This window comes from Bos mutus, chromosome 17 (genome assembly GCF_027580195.1).
Source record: "Bos mutus isolate GX-2022 chromosome 17, NWIPB_WYAK_1.1, whole genome shotgun sequence".
NCBI lineage: Eukaryota > Metazoa > Chordata > Mammalia > Artiodactyla > Bovidae > Bos > Bos mutus.
In genome coordinates this window covers 42,674,758-42,697,031 of record NC_091633.1, presented here as the reverse complement: position 1 = coordinate 42,697,031, position 22,274 = coordinate 42,674,758, and the positions used below count along the sequence as shown (strand labels likewise).

At 34.3% G+C, this 22,274-nt stretch overlaps 1 protein-coding gene across 1 annotated transcript in view; it reads right to left on the bottom strand.

Moving 5' to 3' along the window:
• Positions 1–22,274, bottom strand: part of HSPA4L (heat shock protein family A (Hsp70) member 4 like) — a 58,290-nt gene that overhangs the window by 17,315 nt on the left and 18,701 nt on the right. Inside the window, exons 5-16 of the mRNA XM_070386503.1 lie at positions 20,371–20,470; positions 19,909–20,042; positions 17,952–18,196; positions 17,735–17,811; positions 16,927–17,078; positions 16,018–16,124; positions 13,087–13,220; positions 11,086–11,285; positions 6,580–6,678; positions 4,790–4,927; positions 2,261–2,386; positions 1,854–1,961 (exon numbers count right to left, since the gene is read on the bottom strand). Coding sequence (XP_070242604.1) covers positions 1,854–1,961; positions 2,261–2,386; positions 4,790–4,927; positions 6,580–6,678; positions 11,086–11,285; positions 13,087–13,220; positions 16,018–16,124; positions 16,927–17,078; positions 17,735–17,811; positions 17,952–18,196; positions 19,909–20,042; positions 20,371–20,470 — 1,620 coding nt within the window. The remainder of the gene's footprint in view (positions 1–1,853; positions 1,962–2,260; positions 2,387–4,789; positions 4,928–6,579; positions 6,679–11,085; positions 11,286–13,086; positions 13,221–16,017; positions 16,125–16,926; positions 17,079–17,734; positions 17,812–17,951; positions 18,197–19,908; positions 20,043–20,370; positions 20,471–22,274) is intronic.

Here is a 22,274-nt window from a genome sequence, read left to right as displayed (position 1 = left end):
ATCCCTCCCAGCATCAGAGTCTTTTCCAATGAGTCAACTCTTCGCATGAGGTGGCCAAAAAAGAACTATACAAAAAAGATCTTCATGACCCAGATAACCACGATGGTTTGATCACTCATCTAGAACCAGACATCCTGGAATGTGAAGTCAAGTGGGCCTTAGCAAGCATCACTAGGAACAAAGCTAGTGGAGGTGATGGAATTCCAGTTGAGCTATTTCAAATCCTGAAAGATTATGCTGTTAAGGTGCTGCAGTCAACACGCCAGCAAATTTGGAAAACTTAGCAGTGGCCACAGGACTGGAAAAGGTCAGTTTTCATTCTAATCCCAAAGAAAGGCAATGCACTCATCTCACACGCTAGCAAAGTAATGCTCAAATTTCTCCAAGCCAGGCTTCAGCAATACATGAACCATGAACTTCCAGATGTTCAAGCTGGTTTTAGAAAAGCCAGAAGAACCAGAGATCAAATTGCCAACCTCCGCTGGATCATCAAAAAAGCAAGAGAGTTCCAGAAAAACATCTATTTCTGCTTTATTGACTATGCCAAAGCCTTTGACTGTGTGATTACAACAAACTGTGGAAAATTCTGAGAGAGATGGGAATACCAGACCACCTGACCTGCCTCCTGAAAAATCTGTATGCAGGTCAAGAAGCAATAGTAGAACTGGACATGGAACAACAGACTGGGTTCCAAACTGGGAAAGGAGTGCATCAAGGCTGTACACTATCACCCTGCTTATTTTATCTATATGCAGAGTATTTAACATATATGCAGAGTATATCTTCCCAAATGCCAGGCTAGATAAAGCACAAACTGGAATCAAGATTGCCGGGAGAATATCAATAACCTCAGATATGCAGACGGCACCACCCTTTTGGCAGAAAGTAAAGAAGAACTAAAGAGCCTCTTGATGGAAGAGGAGAGTGAAAAAGTTGACTTAAAACTCAGCCTTCCAAAAACCAAACCACAGCATCCAGTCCCATCACTTCATGGCAAATAATGGGGAAAACAACAAAAACAGTGAGAGACTTTACTTTTGGGGGCTCCAAAATCACTGCAGAGGGCAACTGCAGCCATGAAATTAGAAGACGCTTGTTCCTTGGAAGAAAAGCCATGACAAACCTAGACAGTATATTAAAAAGCTGAGACATTATTTTGCCAACAATGGTCTGTCTAGTCAAAAGCTTTGGTTTTTCCATTAGTCATGTATAGACGTGAGAGTTGGACCATAAAAAAAGCTGAGCACCGAAGAATTGATGCTTTTGAACTGTGGTGTTGGAGAAGACTCTTGAGAGTCCCTTGGTCTGCAAGGAGATCAAACCAATCAATATCCTGAATATTCATCAGAAGGACTGATGTTGAAACAGAAACTCCAATACTTTCGCCACCTGATGCGAAGAACTGACTCATTTGAAAAGACCCTGATGCTGGGAAAGATTGAAGGCAGGAGGAGAAGGGGATGACAGAGGATGAGATGGTTGGATGGCATCACTGACTCGATAGATATGAGTTTGAGCAAGCTCCGGGAGTTGGTGATGGACAGGGAAGCCTCATGTGCTGCAGTCCATGGGGTTGCAGAGAGTGGGACACAGCTGAGCCAGTGAACTGAACATCTGCTAAATTTTCATATCTGAGTATCATAATAGACAATAATGATTATGCATTATTGAATTTGAATTATCATGTAGCAATCCTCACCTCCTAAATGAAGAGAGAGCATTTCCTGTTACACATATCTGCCTTAGAAATTTCTTATGTATTAATTAAACACATATACTGTGTTCTTACACCATAATTTTTAGGACAATTTAATGTCCTGTTCAACACTAATATGGACTTTTAAAAAGTTTACCTTTAATTCTTGAAGCTTATCCATATATACTTGTTTAGGTTGGTCCTCTCCTTCTTCATAAAGCCAATTTTCTGTGTCCTCCAATATTGCAGATAGTTTATTCAAGTCCTAGTTATATAGTTAAGAGATACTGATTGAAAATACTCTCCTTAGGAATAAAAATCATCAAGCAAGGACAAAATGTTTTTCAAATATAAAAAATTACTTTTTTTCTGGTTTCTTATTTATAAACATGTTTTCACTAGACTCTTGAAATTTGGAAAAATAACTAAGAACCATTCCTAAATGTGCTTCAAAAAGAGTGACAACAAAAACATATTTGCAACATTTATTTATATATTTATATTAGCATGCTCAAGCAAACATTTTAAATAAGTCTAATAAAAAACTACAAAACTTAGACTTACTTCTTGAGTGATGAATTTTTCATAGATAGTGCCAAGCTTGTCTCTAAAATCATATACATATTCTTCAACAGCATTCTTCGCATCATTTCTTTCTTTCTCTAACTTATCCTGCATTATCATCTTCCCCTATTCAAAAAGTTTTACATTAGTTGCCATGAAAACACTAGGGAAATAAAAACCAAAACCATAATGAAATATCACTTCACACCTACTGCTGCTGTTGCTGCTGCTAAGTCGCTTCAGTCGTATCTGACTCTGTGCAACCCCATAGACAGCAGCCCACCAGGCTCCCCCATCCCTGAGATTCTCCAGGCAAGAACACTGGAGTGGGTTGCCATTTCCTTCTCCAACGCATGAAAGTGAAGAGTGAAAGTGAAGTCACTCAGTCGTGTCCGACTCTTAGCGACCCCATGGACTGCAGCCTACCAGGCTCCTCCGTCCATGGGATTTTCCAGGCGAGAGTACTGGAGTGGGGTGCCATTGCCTTAGGATGAGTATAATCAAGAAATGGAAAATAAGTATTGGTGACTATTTGTAGAATTTGAAACCCTTGTACATTGCTGTTGAGAATGTACAATAATGTTCCTGTTAGGGAAAACTTTGGTGGCTCCTAAAGAAGCTAAACCAAGAATTAGAACGTGACCCAGAAGTTTCACTCCTAGACATGTAATTAAAGAACTGAAAGCAGGAACTCAGTTATTTGTCACCCAATGTTCACTGCAGCATTATTTACAATAACCAAAAGGTGGAAACAACTCATTTGTCCTTTAACATATGAATGGACAAATAAAATGTATATATGCAAAATGGAATGTTATTCTACTATAAAAACAAAGTTCTGACACATGTTACAAACTTGATGAACCTTGAAAACATTACGCTCAGTGAAATAATACAGACACAAAGAATAAATATTGTATGATTACATTTATATGAGTTATACAAATTCAAAGAGATAGAAAGTAGATTAGTTTCTTGGGGGTTGGGGAAGGGAGGAATGGTTGAGTTATTAGTGGTTAGAGTTTCTGTTTGGGGTGATGAAAAAGTTTTGGAAAAGACAGTGTCAATTAAAAACTTTTTTTTTTAATAGACTAATGTATGTTAGTGTTCAAATCCTAGGTTTCCCATTTATTAGCTTTGAAATTGCAGCAAAATTGCCTAACCTAAGCCTCAGTTTTCTTATCCTAGAGAGCATACATCTATACATCTTGTATGGCTACTAATAAGATTGACATATTCACATAAAGTATTCAGGACAGTGCCTGACACATAACTGGTACTGAATAAACGTTGGCTCTGGTAAGTGATACAGGATAGTGGCTGTAATCCTGAGCTTTGAGACAGACTACTGGGCTCCAAAACAAAGGTTACTTGCTGAACTTGGGAGATTGAGTCTACTTCTGCCAGTTTCCTCATCTTTTAAATGCAGATCTCTAACAGTACTTTGATTTTATAGGTTTGAAGATTAAAGAGGATATCAAAGTATTTAAAGATGTTAGCAAAAATTATTAAATCAAAAGCCAAGAAAGAATCTGTAATAAATATTTGTACTTTAACAAAAACATAATATTTTAAACATAATACAATGCACTGATATTTGTAAATTTGAAATAATAAGACAATTAGCACAACATTGTAAACTACACTCCAATAAAATTATTTTAAAAATAAAATGAGGCATTTCAAAAATTTGAGAAAAAATCTTACACACAAAATTTATCATAGCCGCACTTCCACACAATTCATTTCTTTGGCAAAGTTAGTCTCAAATAATACAAATTCAGAATTATTTGGGATCTCTAGAAATGCTTGCTTCACATAAAATGTAGCTTTTAACAATTCATGAATAGGTGACATAGGTGGGTATTAGAAAAAGAACACTGTAAAGTCAAAATCTCTTGAGGAAATTCCTAGAATAATGTGCAGCAGCTGGAGAATATGCAGCACTTCCAAAGAAAACTGCTGGTCAAGCCTGTAGAAACTAACAACTACCACCTAAACGTAAATTAAAACAAAAAAACAACTTTTTACACAACTATTGGTAAAGAAACCAAACTCTTTTCCTCAAGAGAGTATAAAATGAAACATATAAACATGTAAAGAAAATTTGAAGAATGACAACAGTTTCTAAAAAAGTATCAAATGGAAGTAAGAAGACATTCTGAATTGAACCTTAATCTTTAAGGACCACACATTTGAAGAGGGGAGCTGGTAATACTTTCCTATACAATGTCTGCTGAGTGTGCTACTGTTAAGATACAATAAAAGGGGTAAGAATTATTAGTGCTGGAAAGGCCTTTCTCTGTAGTGGAGACAAGCCATGTTTTTCATATAACTAAGGTGAAAGCTACAACTGTACATGACACTAATACAGCTCAGCATTTTGTCCAAAGTAAAGCAATTCAATAATCTATTTAATAATTTCTTACGAGTTATAGACTAGTTCCCTAAATTTGAGGGATGATTATTCTACAAAAAAATTTCAGAATACACCACCACCGATTTCAACATCAATTCAGGTTTATATACCTCATTTTCAATGTAGCTGTTGAGGAGATCTTGGCCCAGCTGCCTACACAGGCTACTCTGGATAGGCAGATCAATACTTTTGACTTTCCCTTTTTTAATGTTCTGGTTCAGTCGCTCTTGTTTCTCTGAGAGACCAGACTGCAAAAGAAATGTAAGAGAAGTATAAGTTTCTCTAGCTTAAAAATAGATTTAAGAGGCTGATTTCTGATGAAACAAAGTAAAATCAAAACTATTATCTACCATACCTTAAAAATATTATTTTAATACTGATAGTATTTTACATTCTTGTATACACCAAATCTTTCTACATAAAAAAAATCCTGGGCTGGGAAACAAACTGAAACCACAATGAAATACCATTTCCTACCCACTAGGATGACTTATAATGAAAAAATAAAAGAGGAAAATAAGAGATGGTGAAAATATAGAGAAATTGGAATCCTTATACATGGTTGACAAGATAGAAAAATATGACAGCCATTTTGGAAAATAGGCAGTTCCTCAAATTGTAAACACAGAGATATCATATGACCCAGCAATTTCAATCCTGGGTATGAGCACAAGATAAATGAAAATATACATCCACATAAAACCTGTATATGGTTGTTCAAAACAGCATTATTCATAAAAGTCAAGAGGTAGGAAAAATCCAAGTGTCCATCAGTTGATGAATGAATAAATGTGGTATACATCTGTATGATACAGTATTACTCAACCATAAAAGGGAATGAAGTACTGATATATCCTACAACCTGGATAAACCTTGAAAATATGCTTAGCAAAAAGAAGCCAGTCATTAAAGGATCACATACTGTACTGCTGTCTAGAACAGGCAAGTGTATAATTCAAAAATATTAGTGGCTGACTAGGGCTGGCAGGGGGAGGGTTTGGGGGGAAATAAAGAGTTACTGCTAATGGGTGGGGTTTCTTTTTGGAGTGATGAAAATGTTGTAAAATTGTGATAATGATTACATAATTGAGTACATTAAAAACCTTTGAATTGCACTCTTAAATGGCAGAACTGCATGATATGTAAATTATGTCTAAATAGAGCTGTTGAATAAAGACGAAACACTGAATAAAATAAAAAATTTAGAAAAATAGGTTTCAGGTTTTATATTGCTTGAGAAACTAAGATTTAAAATCAAGTCTTTACAGCCTTTGGAAAAAAAATCTATACAAACCATCCCAAATTAAATTATGTTTGGGTTAGAAAAATCTGTCGAAGATGGTAGTATAGAGCTGTAGCCAGCCATCTGGGTGGTTGGTGCATGGTATTTCTCCCTTCTCTTTTATCAGCACTCATTTTCTCAGTAAAATAATGACTCTTAATAGCTATTTATCCTTTAAAACTTTACTTCCAAATATATAATTTTTGCACTAAGAATGCTTTATGATATGCAGCATGCACCACAGAGTGGTTAATTTTGAGGTGCTGCATTATTGCTAATTTAAGTTTTCTTCATTTGTCCTATTCTAGTTTCTATTTTCTGAGATTGTATGATTTTTAATGAGAAAAAAAAGTTAATGAAAAGACATAAAAAGACACAGCCACAATAATAGTATACTGGTTTCCCTAGTGGTTCAGATGGTAAAGAATCTGCTTGCAAGCAGGAGACCCGGGTTCAACCCCTGGGTCGGGAAGATCCCCTGAGAAGGAATTGGCAACCCACTCCTGTATTCTTGCCTAGAAAATCCCATGGACAGAGAGGAGCCTGGCAAGCTACTATCCATGGGGTTGCAGAGTCACACAAGACTGAGCAATTAAGCACAGTAATAGTGGAACAAACCTTTGTTTTGGTTCCTGTATGGTCAATTTCTTCCTCTGGAGTGTGTTCAGCATGACATTTTTGATGACCTCCTTCTTCTTGGTCAACCTGCATTTTATCCTGCAAAGAAAATAAGTAACTGACAATATCTCTAGTCTCTTTCTTTTTTCTGTTTTTGGTAATGAACAGCATATCTTAAGAGTTCAAGCCTGTTTTCACATGTGTGAAGATAATAAAGTAGAAGCTCACTGTTTCTGAAATAGGAGTAACTATTAATATAAATACTCAGGTTGACAGTAAGTAAAATGAAAAGATCTATTTGATGCTATGTGAATAAATCTTATTTTTCACCCGTGACCAAATAACTGCAAATACATGGAAAATTGTTCTTAAGTCAAATTCACAAACCAAGATTGACCAAAAAAAAGAATGTTAAACTTTACACAAAAAATGTTCATAAAGAACTTAATGTGGGAAAATAAACTGAAAAAGATACAAAATTTATGTATTACACATAAATTAAATTGTATTTTTAAAATCTAGGAAAATACTCAAATACATAAAAACTGTCAAAGTAGATGTCTCTGAATTATCAAATGTAAACTTTTACTTTTTTTTTTAAACCTGAAAGACAAATTTCCAAGCCATAAGACTGCCAAAATGGATTCCCAACTTGGCAAAAAAATCACAAGTATTAGGTTTTTCTGGTCTTCCTTAATCTTACCCACCACTATCCTCCTAAAAGGAAGAAAGTTTGGCACTCAGGAATTGCGATAATTTAGGTGTTCAGATATACATGGAGTTAAACATTATTACATATAATGTCCATAAGGTTATCTTGGCTAATGCTTATTTGTGCCCAAAGAGAAAAACATGTTAGACGAAAACTTAGAGCAGTGTTCTTTGTTAAGTCAAGAACTGAAATTCCATCCCCACTGCTCCCTGCCCTACCTCCTTCCAACTCTGTAATTTTCCCAACCTTATGATGGAGAAGAGGTGAAAAAAGTGTTACAGTGCCCGGTTGGGGTAATGCAGATAGAGACAACAGATACATTATTAACTATTTCATGTAATACTAAGAAAACAATGTTTCTAGTTAAGGCTGAAATACTTTATCACTTGGCATTTTAAATTTAATACTTATATATATTCCTATCTCTAAAGAAAAAAATAAATCAATTAATTTGGTTAAGGTATTTCTAAAACTTTCTCACATGTATAACCCAACTCATCTAAATCACATAATTCAGTTAATGATGTCTGAATTGTTCTATACATATTTGTCCTTTGTGCTATCAAGAACATTAGTAGCCCAGCTATTTATTTAAAAATTGCTCCAGTATCATCTCTAAGTTTTCTTATAAGCCACTGATACCTATTCTACAAATTTTATGATTTTTTTTTTCTGTATTTTACCAGAAGGAATCAGTAAATTATTTTCAGACAACAACCAAGACTAATATTCCTTTCTTGAATGGTCCTTATACAATTTAATGTCAAGGGGTCGCAACTGCCAACTCATGCCATGAGGAGTAATAATCAAGTTCATACATGTACAGATGATGAGAACTTTTCATGATTATTGCCACAGGCAACAGTGAATGTATAATGTCATTTGCACGATCCATCCCAATTTCAGGTATATTAATAAGGAGAAACTTGTACATCTTAACAGTTGATCTGAGAGTAATTTGGTAATCTTTTAAAATACTTTTAAGAAGATTCATAGGAATATTATGCCTAGTGGGAAAGTTAATAAAAGTGCCTCTAGACTTGGCTTCTCTGATTTTAAGCTTCATGAGGGTTGAGACTGTTTTTCTATTCACTGCTGTATTTAAACACAAAATTTAGGTACTTTTAGTTATTTGACAAATAAATAAAAAGCACTTAAAATCCAGAATTATTATCTAATCTGTCCTGTGATCTACTTTCTCAATCTCTTTTTCTTGTTACTCTCCCCTTTTCTATATCTTATTATCAGCTACCTTTGTAACAAAAAAGGTATCCTTCCCTCAGGGCCTTTGTACTTGTTATTCCCTTTGTCTGGACGCCTACCTGCACCTTGCTCCTTACTCTGCCTTTTCTCGCGCTAGCTTTCCTCTTTCCTCCTGCTGTCCTCATTACTTAATTACATCTCCTACTATTAATTTCCTTTATATTTATATGATATCCTGTTGCTTCTTGCCTGTGCTTTTCCATTAGAATGTAAGGGACAGACCTTCTTTATCCTGCTTCCCAATATATCTTCAGTGCCTAGGACAGTACCTGGTACATATAAGTTAATCAGACATTTTGAATTAAAAAATAGATAAAAAGATAACCTAAATGGTGAACAGTTGAGGATCAGTTAAATTACGGTATGATAGTCTCTTTGATCCTTCACTGTGTAATGAAGCCTAAGTTGTGATACCTTCCTAATATGTCCTGCTACTGCTGCTGCTAAGTCGCTTCAGTCGTGTCCGACTCTGTGCGACCCCACAGACAGCAGCCCATCAGGCTCCCCCGTCCCTGGGATTCTCCAGGCAAGAACACCGGAGTGGGTTGCCATTTCCTTCTCCAATGCATGAAAGTGAAAAGTTAAAGTGAAATCGTTCAGCCGTGTCCGACTCTTAGTGACCCCATGGACTGCAGCCTACCAGGGTCCTCCATCAATGGGATTTTCCAGGCAAGAGTACCGGAGCGGGGTGCCATTGCCTTCTCCCCTAATATGTCCACATAGTTATAAATACCTAGAAGAAAAGTGTTCACTTTCTGAGACATCTTTTTACTGTACTGAAGAAAAGCTGGCAATCTATGCTACAGTTTTTTAGGAAAATTGAAGATATCTTAATTTTTAATGAAAAAAATGAGGCCCATAACATAATCTCTCATAAACTAACTTGCATGCAAAGAAAAAAAACAAAAACAACTACTGCTGCTCACTTATACATACCTAGGTTTCATCTGCCAGCAATGTCAGCAACGAGGAACAGTAAAAACGATCTTACTGTCTTATGTTCTCCTCTAAAGCTTAAATAATTAGCTTCCAGGGTCTACTTCGAATTTACTCACTCTACTCGAATTTTTGGAGGGGGAAGGGAGAGACTGCTTAATGATAGTATTCAAACCTTAAGCTTTTAAACTTCTGGATATAGAATTAAAGAAAAAAGTCCTAGAGAGAACCACTAAGCAAGACAGTACACAGGATGTTTTCTACACAGAAAATAAGAATAAGGAAATAAACTACAATTTATTCAACATGGGTTATATCGGCTAAGGTAGAGATTTAAAAGGAGATGATATATGTGAATGTGCTCTCCGACAATGCTAACTATATGACCCATAATGTCAGTAACCTTTTTTTTGTCCCTTGATTATATAAATTACAGAAGATACGCTCAGGAACATCTCACTCAACTGGAAGAAATACTTTATATGGAACACCAAGTACCTGGAAATATTCTCTAGTAAGCCAAAAACACTCTTGTAAGCAAATCAATCTGAGTGCCCAAAGCAGATGCTATAAATTCATGCATTTTATACACAAGTGAGTTTTTTAAGTACACATTCAGAAGTCATCCTAAAGGGCTGGCGAACTGGATTTCAAGCCCACATACAAATAGAAGCAGCATATAAGAAATGCGAGAGGTGGAAAATGGGTGCCACAATCTCCTTGTTTTTAGTGCCCGGGATTCACTAACATTACACAGAGAAAACTCAAGGTCTAAAACATTACACAGAGACTTTTTAGAAAAAGAGGTGAAGAAGTTAAACAGCTGTAAAAGAACTTACTCCAAAAAGAATACAGAATGCTTTAAATTTTGGTAAAACTAAATCTTAATGGATTAAATTTACACGTCTATCACAGTTGTTGTAAACCATAATTAAGAAAATTAACTTTTCAACCTATTATTCTTATGTTTATTCATGAAAATTGACTATCCTTACCAACATATTGGGACAGTATTTCCTTCTCCTTAATTCAAGGAAGGAAGGATGTAACAGGAAAATAATACATGTGAAGAAAAATGAAAGAAAATGCCACACTTCTTAAATGAAGTAGTGGTAGAATTCTGATCATTCTGAAAGAAAAGATTTTACAGTAATTTTTAGTAAAAACAGACAAAAAGACAACTTTTAAAAATGGGAGAAACTGTCTTGAAATTTAAAATGTTAAAATCCACTCTTAACATGCACAAATAGATGAAAAATCGAGGGCAGACACCCAATTATGGTTTGAAAAAAATCTAACCAAAGTCTTTAAAGTAACTTACAAATACTATATATAAAAAGAAGAAAACTTTATGTAATGGAATACAATCACTTTCTCTTAAGATTCTTTCACTGATACTAAGCCAACACAACATTAGAGTCACATTAACTCTTTCATAAAGAAACTATCAAGAATCTATTGTAATGTTACTGAATGTACAGCACGTTTTTCTGTTCAGACACTAATGAGCGACTGAACACACACACACAAGAGTTATAATTAAGACACTGTATATATTATTAGAGGAGCCTTTTAAAAATAGTATTTCCACATACCACATCATCTTTGCTTTCATTCTTAAAAGAAGTTTCTGTCTCCATAGGAATATCACTGTGATCTCCTTCTATATTTTGCTTCTCAATTACAGATGCACTAGCCACACTGAAGATTCCATGGATATTAATACGAACTTTAACCTTAACTTTGGAACTATCACCATCAGATTGTGGGAAAACATTCTGAATAGTAAAGTTCCCTTAAGGAAAAAAGAACTTTGATCAGAACATAGGCCTCAGATTAACTCATTCAATTCATTCATTCAGTAATTTTATGATCATTTTCAAATGTTGGCAAAAAACATCTTAAAATTATGATCATATTCTGATTAATTATTGTGGGGCATGCATTTCCCCCAATCACCTTTTTTTAATATAATAAACCTGGTACAAATAAAAACTCAAAAGGTTGTAAACCAATTGTCCTTCAACTAAAAAAAAAAAAAAAAAAAGACTCAAAAGGTTAAACAACCTGCCCCAAGTCATCAGTGACAGGAAAGAGAGTTAAGGATCTTAAGCACAATCTTGACTGAAGGCAATATCACTTTTAGGTTTTACAATATTGCCATACTAAGACCAAAATAGCAAAATTAAATTTTTGAAATTTAAAACCAAATACATATTACCTGTTTGTTATAAACTGTGCAAATCATTATCATCTTGGTAACTCACAAAGCAATTTAAATTTCCTTTTCCTGGAACTTGCCTATAACAAAATTGCTAAGCTATACAGTCACTACTACCTAGTTTACACTAATTTTTTCAGTTTAAGAAATCTGGTGTTTTAGGGCTTCTTTGGTAGCTCAGTGCTAAAGAATCTACCTGCCAATGCAGACGACATGGGTTTGATACCTGCTCTGGGGAGATCTCAGTAAGAGAAAAAGAAATCTGATATTTTATTTTTTAGAAAAAAATCTCAAATATATAATGTTTCCATGGTAAAGAGAGAATACTAGGCAGATTTTTATAGGTTGAATTGTGACCTTCCCTCTAGCCCCAGTGCATATGTTGAAGGCCTACTCTCCAGTAACCTCAGGAAATGACCTTATCTTGAGACAGGGTCTTTACAAACTAATCAAGTTAAAGTGAAGTTATTGGTGGGCTCTAATTCAATGACCTGGTGTCCTTATTTGGAGATGGATACACACAAGAGGAGAAGGACACATGAGCATGATGATGGCCATCTATGAGCCAAAGACAAATGCCTGGAATGGATCCTTCCCTCACAGCCCTCAGAAGGAATCGATCCCACCACCACCTTAATTTTGAATGTTCCAGCCTCCAGAACTGTGAGACAGTACATTTCTATTGTTGAAATATCTAGTTTGTGGTGCTTTGTTATAGAAGCCCTAGAAAACTAATACCATTTTCAATAGTTACTTCTACTGTTTTAAATAATGTACTTGAAATATTAATACTGTCCTCATTTTAATCAATAAAAGTAGCACATATAGAAAATTTTAAAATTTTATTTTCTTTTAAATGATACAAATCATACTTTTTTTGGTATCTTCTAAAAAGATAACTCAGCTGAAATGGATATTAGTCTCCTAGTTTCACTTTCGTATTAATCCAGTAATACTCATTCTATCTGTTGCCCGTGGGTCGAACCAGTAATACTCATTCTAGTTGTTGCCAGTGTGTTGAACATGAGTTTAAAGTCACAATATGTAGTCAGTCTGACAGCATTGACTACATATTCAAGTTTACTGATTAGCTTTTTCATTAAAAAATAACCATCATCCAACCTCTCAAGCCAATTACAGAACATTTTAAATATAGATGTTAAAAATGAATTAAAAATATTCAAACCTGCAGTTATCCAGAAATAAAACTCTAAGCACCAAAAAGTGCATGTTTAGAAAAAAGTACGACTATCTTTGTTTAAAAATCCAGTGTTGGGTTAGCTGAAAAGTTAATTTGCTTCCTCGATTCAAATACTGTTAAGAGGCTAAATTTTATGGAAAAAAAAACAAAACAAAAAACTGGGAGTTTTCTTACCAATTCTTGGATCCGGATAAGGCACTTCACGTAAATTAGTATAAAATGCTTCTAGTTCAAATGGTTCTTTCTTGTGGAAAGTAATGACTTTTGAGAATGGGGCAGGATGGTTCTTACAGAATACTTCGCATTCCCTAAAATGGAGCGGGAAAACAGTTAAACAGAGAGCTTCCTATGAACCTAATCACAGAATCCATCTCATTTTTAATTCATAAGCAGCAATTTTAAATACCTCTGCACAAATGTTAAGAAAAAGAATTATTGGTTTTGCTACAAATAAACATACAATGAATTTTGACAAGTTTATGGCTCAAAGTTTTAGAATGTCTGTCATAGTAACAGATAATTCTCTCATACTAAAATGGGAAAAATTACCTGAGAGGAGGTATATTTTAAGGCCAATTTATAGGGATTTTTGTTGTTGTTGTTCACATCTGAGGACCAAATTCTGTCGATTAGTTTCTAAAACACTTATCATATGTAACCCTTTTTATTCTAGCTCCCTTAAAAATACTTTTAATTGGAAATAATTTCAAACTCATAGAAAGGTACAAAAATAAAACAAGGATAAGGAACACCTGTATATCTTTTACCTAAATTTGTTACTGTTTTAACCCATTTATTTCATCATTTTGAGTACACACACACACAGTTGTATGTGTACTTTTTTTTTCTGAACAAGCTGTGGGTGTTACATACATGATGGCTCTTTACCCCAAAATTTTTAAAGGTATTCTTCCTAACAGGGACATTCTCTAATATAACCACAGTACAGCTATCTACTTTATAAACTTTTAAAACTTTAATCTATAAACCAAATTCCAAGTTTTTCAGTTGATGTAACAATGCCCTTTATAGTATTTTCTCTTACAGGAAGCTTTAAAAGCTACAAAAACAATTCCTATTTTTTAAACAGTGTAACAGAAATGACTTATAACTACTGTTTATAGTGACCCAGAAACTCACTCTTTATTATTATGTATACCACCATTCAGAGAAGGCAATGGCACCCCACTCCAGTACTCTTGCCTGGAAAATCCCATGGACAGAGGAGCCTGGTGGGCTGCAGTCCATGGGGTCGCTACAAGTCGGGCACGACTGAGCGACTTCACTTTCACTTTTCACTTTCCTGCATTGGAAAAGGAAACGGCAACCCACTCCAGTGTTCTGGCCTGGAGAATCCCAGGGATGGGGGAGCCTGGTGGGCTGCCGTCTATGTGGTCGCACAGAGTCGGACATGACTGAAGCGACTCAGCAGCAGCAGCAGCATACCATCATCCTATTACTTATGTATGGTTTGAAAATGTCACTTTTATGGACCTTTACCTCTATCCTACCAATACCTTCTACTTTCTTATTGTAGTCACTAGAATATATTTAAACTTGCAATGTATTTTCTTATAAATTTTTTTGGATCACTTATACTACACTTAACTGAAATTAACTTTAAAAAATAATATTTCTTGCCTCAAAGTTGACATTAACATATGTCCTGCAAAACCTTCCAATTAGGTTGATAATCCATATTTTTTAAATTTTGCACAAAAATTTCAAGTTCTAGGGAATGTGTAGAACACAGAACAAAATCTTAAAAGCAACTTCAAAACCTAAATACAGGTTTACTTTATTATACAAACTGTACTTCTAAAAAGTCAAATATAGTATCAAATACAGATTTCTATTTTGGAAGGAAAGTAAACAATTTAAATGCTGGGCACTTCATGGAAAAGGAAATGCTAATGTCAAAGCACAGAAAGACTAGCTTATTACAGTCAGAAATGAAAATAACAAAGTGCTAATTGTCTTTACTATTAGAATGTTACATTTAAATATACAGGAGAAAATGAGCTAAAATAATTATCTCATACAATGTTATTAGGAATATAGCTTGGTATATTCTTTTTAGTGAATAATTTGGCAATATTAGTTAAAATAATGTTCATAACCCTCTGGCTCAATTTCAGTCCTACATAGTTACCTTAGATATATCAAACACAACCAAACAAGGAGATATGTACAAAGATAGTCCTAACAGCACTTGCTTACAACAGGAAAAACATAACTTTACAATATACTGGTTAAATTATGGCACCTACAATTGTCTGAAAAGTTACTGTCTGTTGATATGGAAAGGTGATATATATTTGAAAAAGCAATTTTTATGGATATATACACATGATCATGTAAATATTTTAAAAGTACATGTTTTTGTTTGGATATTGAAAGAAAATGACTTGATAGATACATGTGTGTGTGCTCAGTCATGTCCAACTCTTTGTGACCGTATGGACTGCAGCCTGCCAGGCTCCTCTATCCATGGAATTTTCCAAGCAAGGATACTAGAGTGAGTTACCATTTCCTCCTCCAGGAGAATATATACTCAGCTGTTAAAATAATTAGTTATCTCAATAAAATGGGCTAAGAGAGTTGGAGTATAGCAAATAGAGGTTTTTTTAAGTTTTTATATTTCTATACTGTGATTTATATTTGAAACTGAGAATGTTTTACTTTTATATTAACATATTAACTAAAAATATGCCATTCATGGTTTACAGATATATCATGTTTTTATATTCTCCTTGTTTCTAAAATAATAAAGTGTTTGACAAGTTTAAGGAGTATCAGTTCAGTTCAGTTACTCAGACATGTCCGACTCTTTGCGACCCCATGAATCACAGCACGCCAGGCCTCCCTGTCCATCACCAACTCCTGGAGTTCACTCAGACTCACGTTCATTGAATCAGTGATGCCATCCAGCCATCTCATCCTCTGTCGTCCCCTTTTCCTCCTGCCCCCAATCCCTCCCAGCATCAGAGTCTTTTCCAGTGAGTATAAATTCCTCTAATTTAGAAAAGTAGGTTCAAAAAAAAGAAAAGTAGGTTCAATTTCTTATTTTGATAAGCTCTAACCAAGGCTTTAAAAGTAACTTACCCAGTTCCATCTTCAAAAGAGGTCTTCCATCTTAATGTGATTGAATAAGGAACAATGTCTGTTATGGAAAATTCACGCACTTTAAATGCTGGTGAGAGAATTGCACACTGAAAATAAGATGGATACCATATTTAAATAGAAAAATGCCAAACATACCCCATGTTACCATGACTGCTTAACAAAGTTGTTATAATAAAACTGTTCCATTTAAAAAATTTCTGGGTTTTTGGTAATAACTAGTAAAATTTTAAAGTGTCAGCGCACTCTTTCTGTGACTTTACAAAAATTTATGTAAAATATTTTTTAATCTCAAAAAAGTAATTTTAAATAGGAATAAACACAAGAATTCATAAAATAAATGTCTTCAGTGTAGTTAATGGCATAGAGTCCTATGACAGCTTAAAAACAAATTGGATAGACATAACCTTTATTTATCAGGAATAATTTTAATTTCAGTTCAGTTCAGTCGCTCAGTCGTGTCTGACTCTTTGCGACCTCACGAATCGCAGCGCACCAGGCCTCCTTGTCCATCACCAACTCCCGGAGTTCACTCAAACTCGTGTCCATCGAGTCAGTGATGCCATCCAGCCATCTCATCCTCTGTCATCCCCTTCTCCTCCTGCCCCCAATCCCTCCCAGCATCAGAGTCTTTTCCAATGAGTCAACTCTTCACAGGAGGTGGCCAAAGTATTGGAGTTTCAGCTTTAGCATCAGTCCTTCCAATGAACACCCAGGACTGATCTCCTTTAGAATGGACTGGTTAGATTTCCTTGCAGTCCAAGGATCTCTCAAGAGTTTTCTCCAACACCACTTTAGCTAATTGTTGAGTGGTTGGACCAGATAAGAAATTAAAAAGTTCTTTGAGGCCTATCACCATATTTCTGGCAAAATAAAGACTAATAATCATACCTGTAATGCACATCCTCTTGCAACAGCTTCATCAGCATTTAATGTGGTACTTATGTCTTTAAGAAAGAATTTAGTGATTTGCTCTTTCACAGCAGGAATTCGTGTTGCTCCCCCTACAATTTCTATACTACTTATGTCTTCACGTTGTAAGTCTGGAAAAGAAAATGTTTCAAAAATTAAGACAGTCTTTATAAAAAATGTGAATAGTAGACTCTGGAAAGTACTTTTTTAAAAAAATGAATTTTTTAAATTTACTCAAAACAAGGTAGAACAAAAAGAAAATAAAAATAAATTTGGAAAAAAGCAAAATTTAATAGATATTTATTATCTACACATCAGGCACTGTACTTGGTCCAGATGATGAAGTGACCATAAAACAGACAAACACTTCATGGACTTTAAAGAAACTGTTCAGAGTCCTTCATTTTTTCTAACTTCTACCTCACAAATCCCCATAGGAACTAGTTTTTAATTGGTCATGAAAAACCTTAACAAAAAGCAGTCATGTTCTCACTTCTACTTCTGATCAATCTTTAAAAACTTACTTATAAAAATACCTTCAAATATAACTAGCATTAGTTTTATGATGTAAACAGTATGGGCCAGGATGAGTTCTCATAAACTCTGATGTCTAGTGGCCCTTGTCTTATGAATAAAGAATGAGTTATAAACTCCTTCTCTAAAATAAGAAATACTAACCTTAAAAAAAAAAAAACACATGACTTTTTTATTGCTTTTACAAATTTCTACCCCATTAAAGTAACACCATGGTACAGTTTTGATGGTTAGTTCAGGAACTTTCACTTACTTGCTTGTTCCATTACTGCTTTTAATGGTGGTTCAACTCTGGCTAAGAGGGAAGCACATAATTGTTCAAACTGAGCCCTGTGGGAAAATGAAATAAAAGTCATTATTTGGGGGTACAAAAATAGAGCCTATCTTCTGAAATAACAGAATGAAAAAAATTAGACACAATCCAAACATAAAATGAGGAAACACTTTTCAATTGAAAACATACATGGTACCTGTTCATTTTACTAGAAACATCAAGGTCATTCATGAAACACTCAATGTTCAGTGGAAGATCTGATGCATTTGCACTCATTAGCTTCTTTAATTTTTCACATTCCTGATATAAACGCAACAAGGCCCGAGAGTTTTCTTTCACATTTATCTTATATTTTGTCTTGAACTCTTCACAGAAGTAGTCTACTAAAACCTCATCAAAGTTCCTGCCACCCAAATATGGATCAAAGGTAGTAGCCAAGACCTGTTTAATTGAAAAACCAGAACTGAATTTTCAGAAATATTACATGCTTTCAAAAATTAAACCTCCCTGAAAAAACCTTTTAAAATTAAAACCAAAGAATTTTTCAAAAATTACAGGTGTGCCAACTTTGGAATCACTTATATTAATTATATTTAGCCAACGTATTTATCCATTCTGAATTATCTCCTTTATAGATCTATATACCTATGTGGGAGAGTAACTTTAATTCTGAAAAGTTGAGTTGCAATGACTAAAAGTTCATTATCTCACATTCTTTGGTTCTACAACAGCACTGAACAGATGGGCCAAAAACCAAGCTTAAGAGAGCAAAGAAAGAGTCCTAAGTATGTAACCAAAGACAAAACAGCCAAGAGAGCCAATCCAAAGATTAAATATAAAATATTTTAATTGATCAAACATGGAGCTCTGCTCAGTGTTTGTTATGTGGTAGCCTGGATGGGAGGGGAGTTTGAGGGAGAAATGATAAATGTTTATGTATGGGTGAGTCCCTTCAGTGTTCACCCAAAACTATCACAACATTGTTAATTGGCTATACTCCAATACAAAACAAAAAGTGCTTTTAAAAAAGTTTTAAAAAAATGTTTTACAAATTTACAAATCAAGAATTACTGCCCCCAATCCCCTAAAAAGCCAGACTATTTTTATAAACATATAGAAGGAACAAAAGAGCATGTAAGGAACCAAAAAAGAAAATTAAAAAAAAATGAAGAGGAGAGACAAGAATTTAATAAGCTTGTTGAACAACTGGCCTCAGCTAAGCAGTCTAATAGAAAAGGAGCAGAAAAGTCACACACTTCAATGATATAGCTCTTGAAACCATAGAACCAAGACATCTAGTCTATCTCCCTGTGGCAGAGGGTAAAAATCTAGTTATAATAGTAATTGCCAGAAAGTAGAGTTCCACATTGGTGTGTTTCAGCCTTTTGCATAAGGATGGGTGGTGGAATAGTGGTAAACATCACAGTAGGATGTGAGCATAGTCTGAAGGGGCTGTCGTCCCACAGATTAACATGGAGAATCAGTGAACAGACTCCTATATTCACTATGAGTAATTTCCCTTTAATTTTATGATTACAAGGATGTTAATATAGTAATATACACTTCAACACAAAAGGCTCTAAAAGGTTCTGGGTAACCCAAAGCATTTAATCTTCTGAGCAAATTCTATACATGTGTGTAATAGGGACAGAGAGTGTGTGTAAGTCTGGGTAAGAGAATTAATGTAGAAATGAATATAAAACCAAAGGCTATAAAAAGATAAGCACAGAGAGATAAATAAAACCACACTGTAGAAAATTTTGATTAGGATTCTTGGATAGAAAGGCTTCTAAAGACAATGGGAATCATTTTAGAAAATGTTTCCTATGTACATTTATAAATATGTAATTTATGCTCCCTGATAGGTGACAAACACCTCAACACTAGTAAAAAATAGCTAACACGTAATAACCGCAATATGGTATTCCAAGCATCTTATAAACTTTAATTCATTTAATCCTCAAAAATTCTATGAGATACTTACTGATAATATCCTCAGGTGAGGAGCCTGAGATTTGGGGAGGTTACATAACCTGCTCAAAGTCACAGTTTTTAAGTGGCAGAACCAGGGTTTAAATCCATGCATTACAGTTCTCAATTTAGTCTTATATGCTCTTAACCATTAAATTAAATACAGCAAATCATTTACTTACTTTAAGTTTTCCTTTGTTAAAAGCACAAACTGAGACCTGATAGGCAGAATGTCCCATATCAATAAATATTACATTTCTTGGTTTCTCATCTAATGGAGGAAGATCCTGTTTATAAATTCCATATGCTAGAGCAACTATGCAAGAACAAAGAATGAGATTAGCAAAGCCATCGCTTGGAAAACAATAAATAAGTCATGTTGATACTACATTTTAGTTAGCTTCAAAGTAAAATAGCTTTTCACAATTTGGTTAATGTTTTATTTTTTCTACCCTATAATGTTAATGACCCAAGAGTCAGTGGAAGACATGTTTAATCTCTGCCAAAATGCTGTACTCCAAAATGATAAGCTTATAAGATATCAGGACATTACAGAGTTATTAAAAATAAATGCCTTGTACTAATTAGGAAAAAACTATAATAATATTTTAATGACAGTGATTTTCAAATTGCAAATGGCTCACCTGCAGTAGTTTCATTCATTAACCTTAAACAATTTAAACCTGCAACCTGGGCTGCAGCCATCACAGATCTTCTCTCAGCATCAGTGAAAAAGCTAGGAATCTGGTATTGCAAAACAATAATCAAGAGTATTAGTTCATTGGAATACATTTTACTTAAACATTTCATCAACTGAAAATGAAAATAATTACACCAAAACTTACGTAAAGTAATAAATGATGCTCTAATTAAATAAATGAGAAAAAATACTGTGTTTTTTTTTTTTTTTTTTAGGTTGTGCTTAGTCGCTCAGTTGTGTCCAATTCTGTGTGACCCCATGGACTGTTCCCTCCCAGACTCCTCTGACCATGGGGATTCTCCAGGCAAGAATACTGGAGTGGGTTGTCATGCCCGCCTGCAGGGGATCTTCCCAACACAGGGATCGAACCCAGATCTCCCGCATTCCAGGCAGAGTCTTTACTATCTGAGTGACCAGGGAAGCCCTTTTTTTTTTTTTTTTTTTTGTCAACTGCTATATCAAAAGTTTTGACCTAAAGTATGAACACAAATTTAAAGCAATTAGTAAAATAGAGGAATACTGTAGAATTTCAAAAATATGTTCACCTAAATCCATCTCATGTTGGTCTATTCTATAAAAATACATATTTGTTTATATTTTAATAATGAAACATTAACAACCCAAGAGTCTGTTAAAATGAGATTGGTTAAATATGTTATATCCACATAAAGAAATTTGATGTGGATGTTAGAATCAGATCAATCTGAACTGTCATGGAATAGTATCTTTATTACATTAAAAAAAAGGGGGTGTACGTATAGCATGATTTCATTTTTGTGTGTGTATGTACTACTAGAAGAATACACTCCCAAATGATTACAATGGTTATATTCCAAAGGGAGAGGAAACTATATTGCAGGTGCAGGGGCTTACGATGAGCATGTGTTTCTTTATAAATCACCAAAAAACATTAAGTTATGTTTCTATTAAAAATAAACTCATAATTTAAAACATAATTAAGACTACATATACTTAGTATTATCAAAGTAAGAAGCACTTTCCTTTGGTCTAGAGATTTATAAAAAACTGAGTACATTCATGTACAAAATGACTTGGGACTCTTCCAATTTCAAGTTAACTGCTTTCTGAATTCAGAAATTTCATTTAATAGATGATAACACTAAAAGAACTTGAATTTTGACAAGTCTGTATATCCTGATTTTGGTACTATCCTTCTGATAAAAATTTACATTATAAGCTATGGTTCACTTAATATTCACTGAGAACTTATGTACCAGGTGCTTTTTTAGCCATGAGAGATATGACTACATAAACAGAAAAAAATTCCCCTTGTATAGTTCACACAGGCTTAGTGCACTAATTACAAAGTTAATAATGGCCAAGAAATTCACAATGCCATATTCTGATACTAATTTCTGACATAATTACTAAATTCACTGAAAAGTCATAATATTCCATTCTTTTGATGATGTGAGGCTTGAACTTCTGTAGCCAAGTTTAACAGTACTAAGAATACATTCACATTTAGGTGACAACATGTAACTTAAAACCTAGTTGTCAATATATAGCGGGATCTCAAGAGATAAAAGACAGGGTAAATGATTAAATGTTAAGAATCCTTAAAAGACAGATCTTTTCTTTCTGAAAAATAATGCATGATCTAACCTATATGTGGAATCTGAAGAAGTCAAATTCATAGGATAGAATAAAATGGTGGTTACCAGGGATAGGGGAGTGGGGGAAATCAGAAGTCAATGGTCAAAGTGTATAAAATTTTATTTATGTAGAATAACTTTTAGAAATCTAATGTATAGCATGGTTACAGTTAATAATACTGTATTATATGCTGAAATTTGCTAAGAAAGTAGATCTCAGGTACTCTTGCCA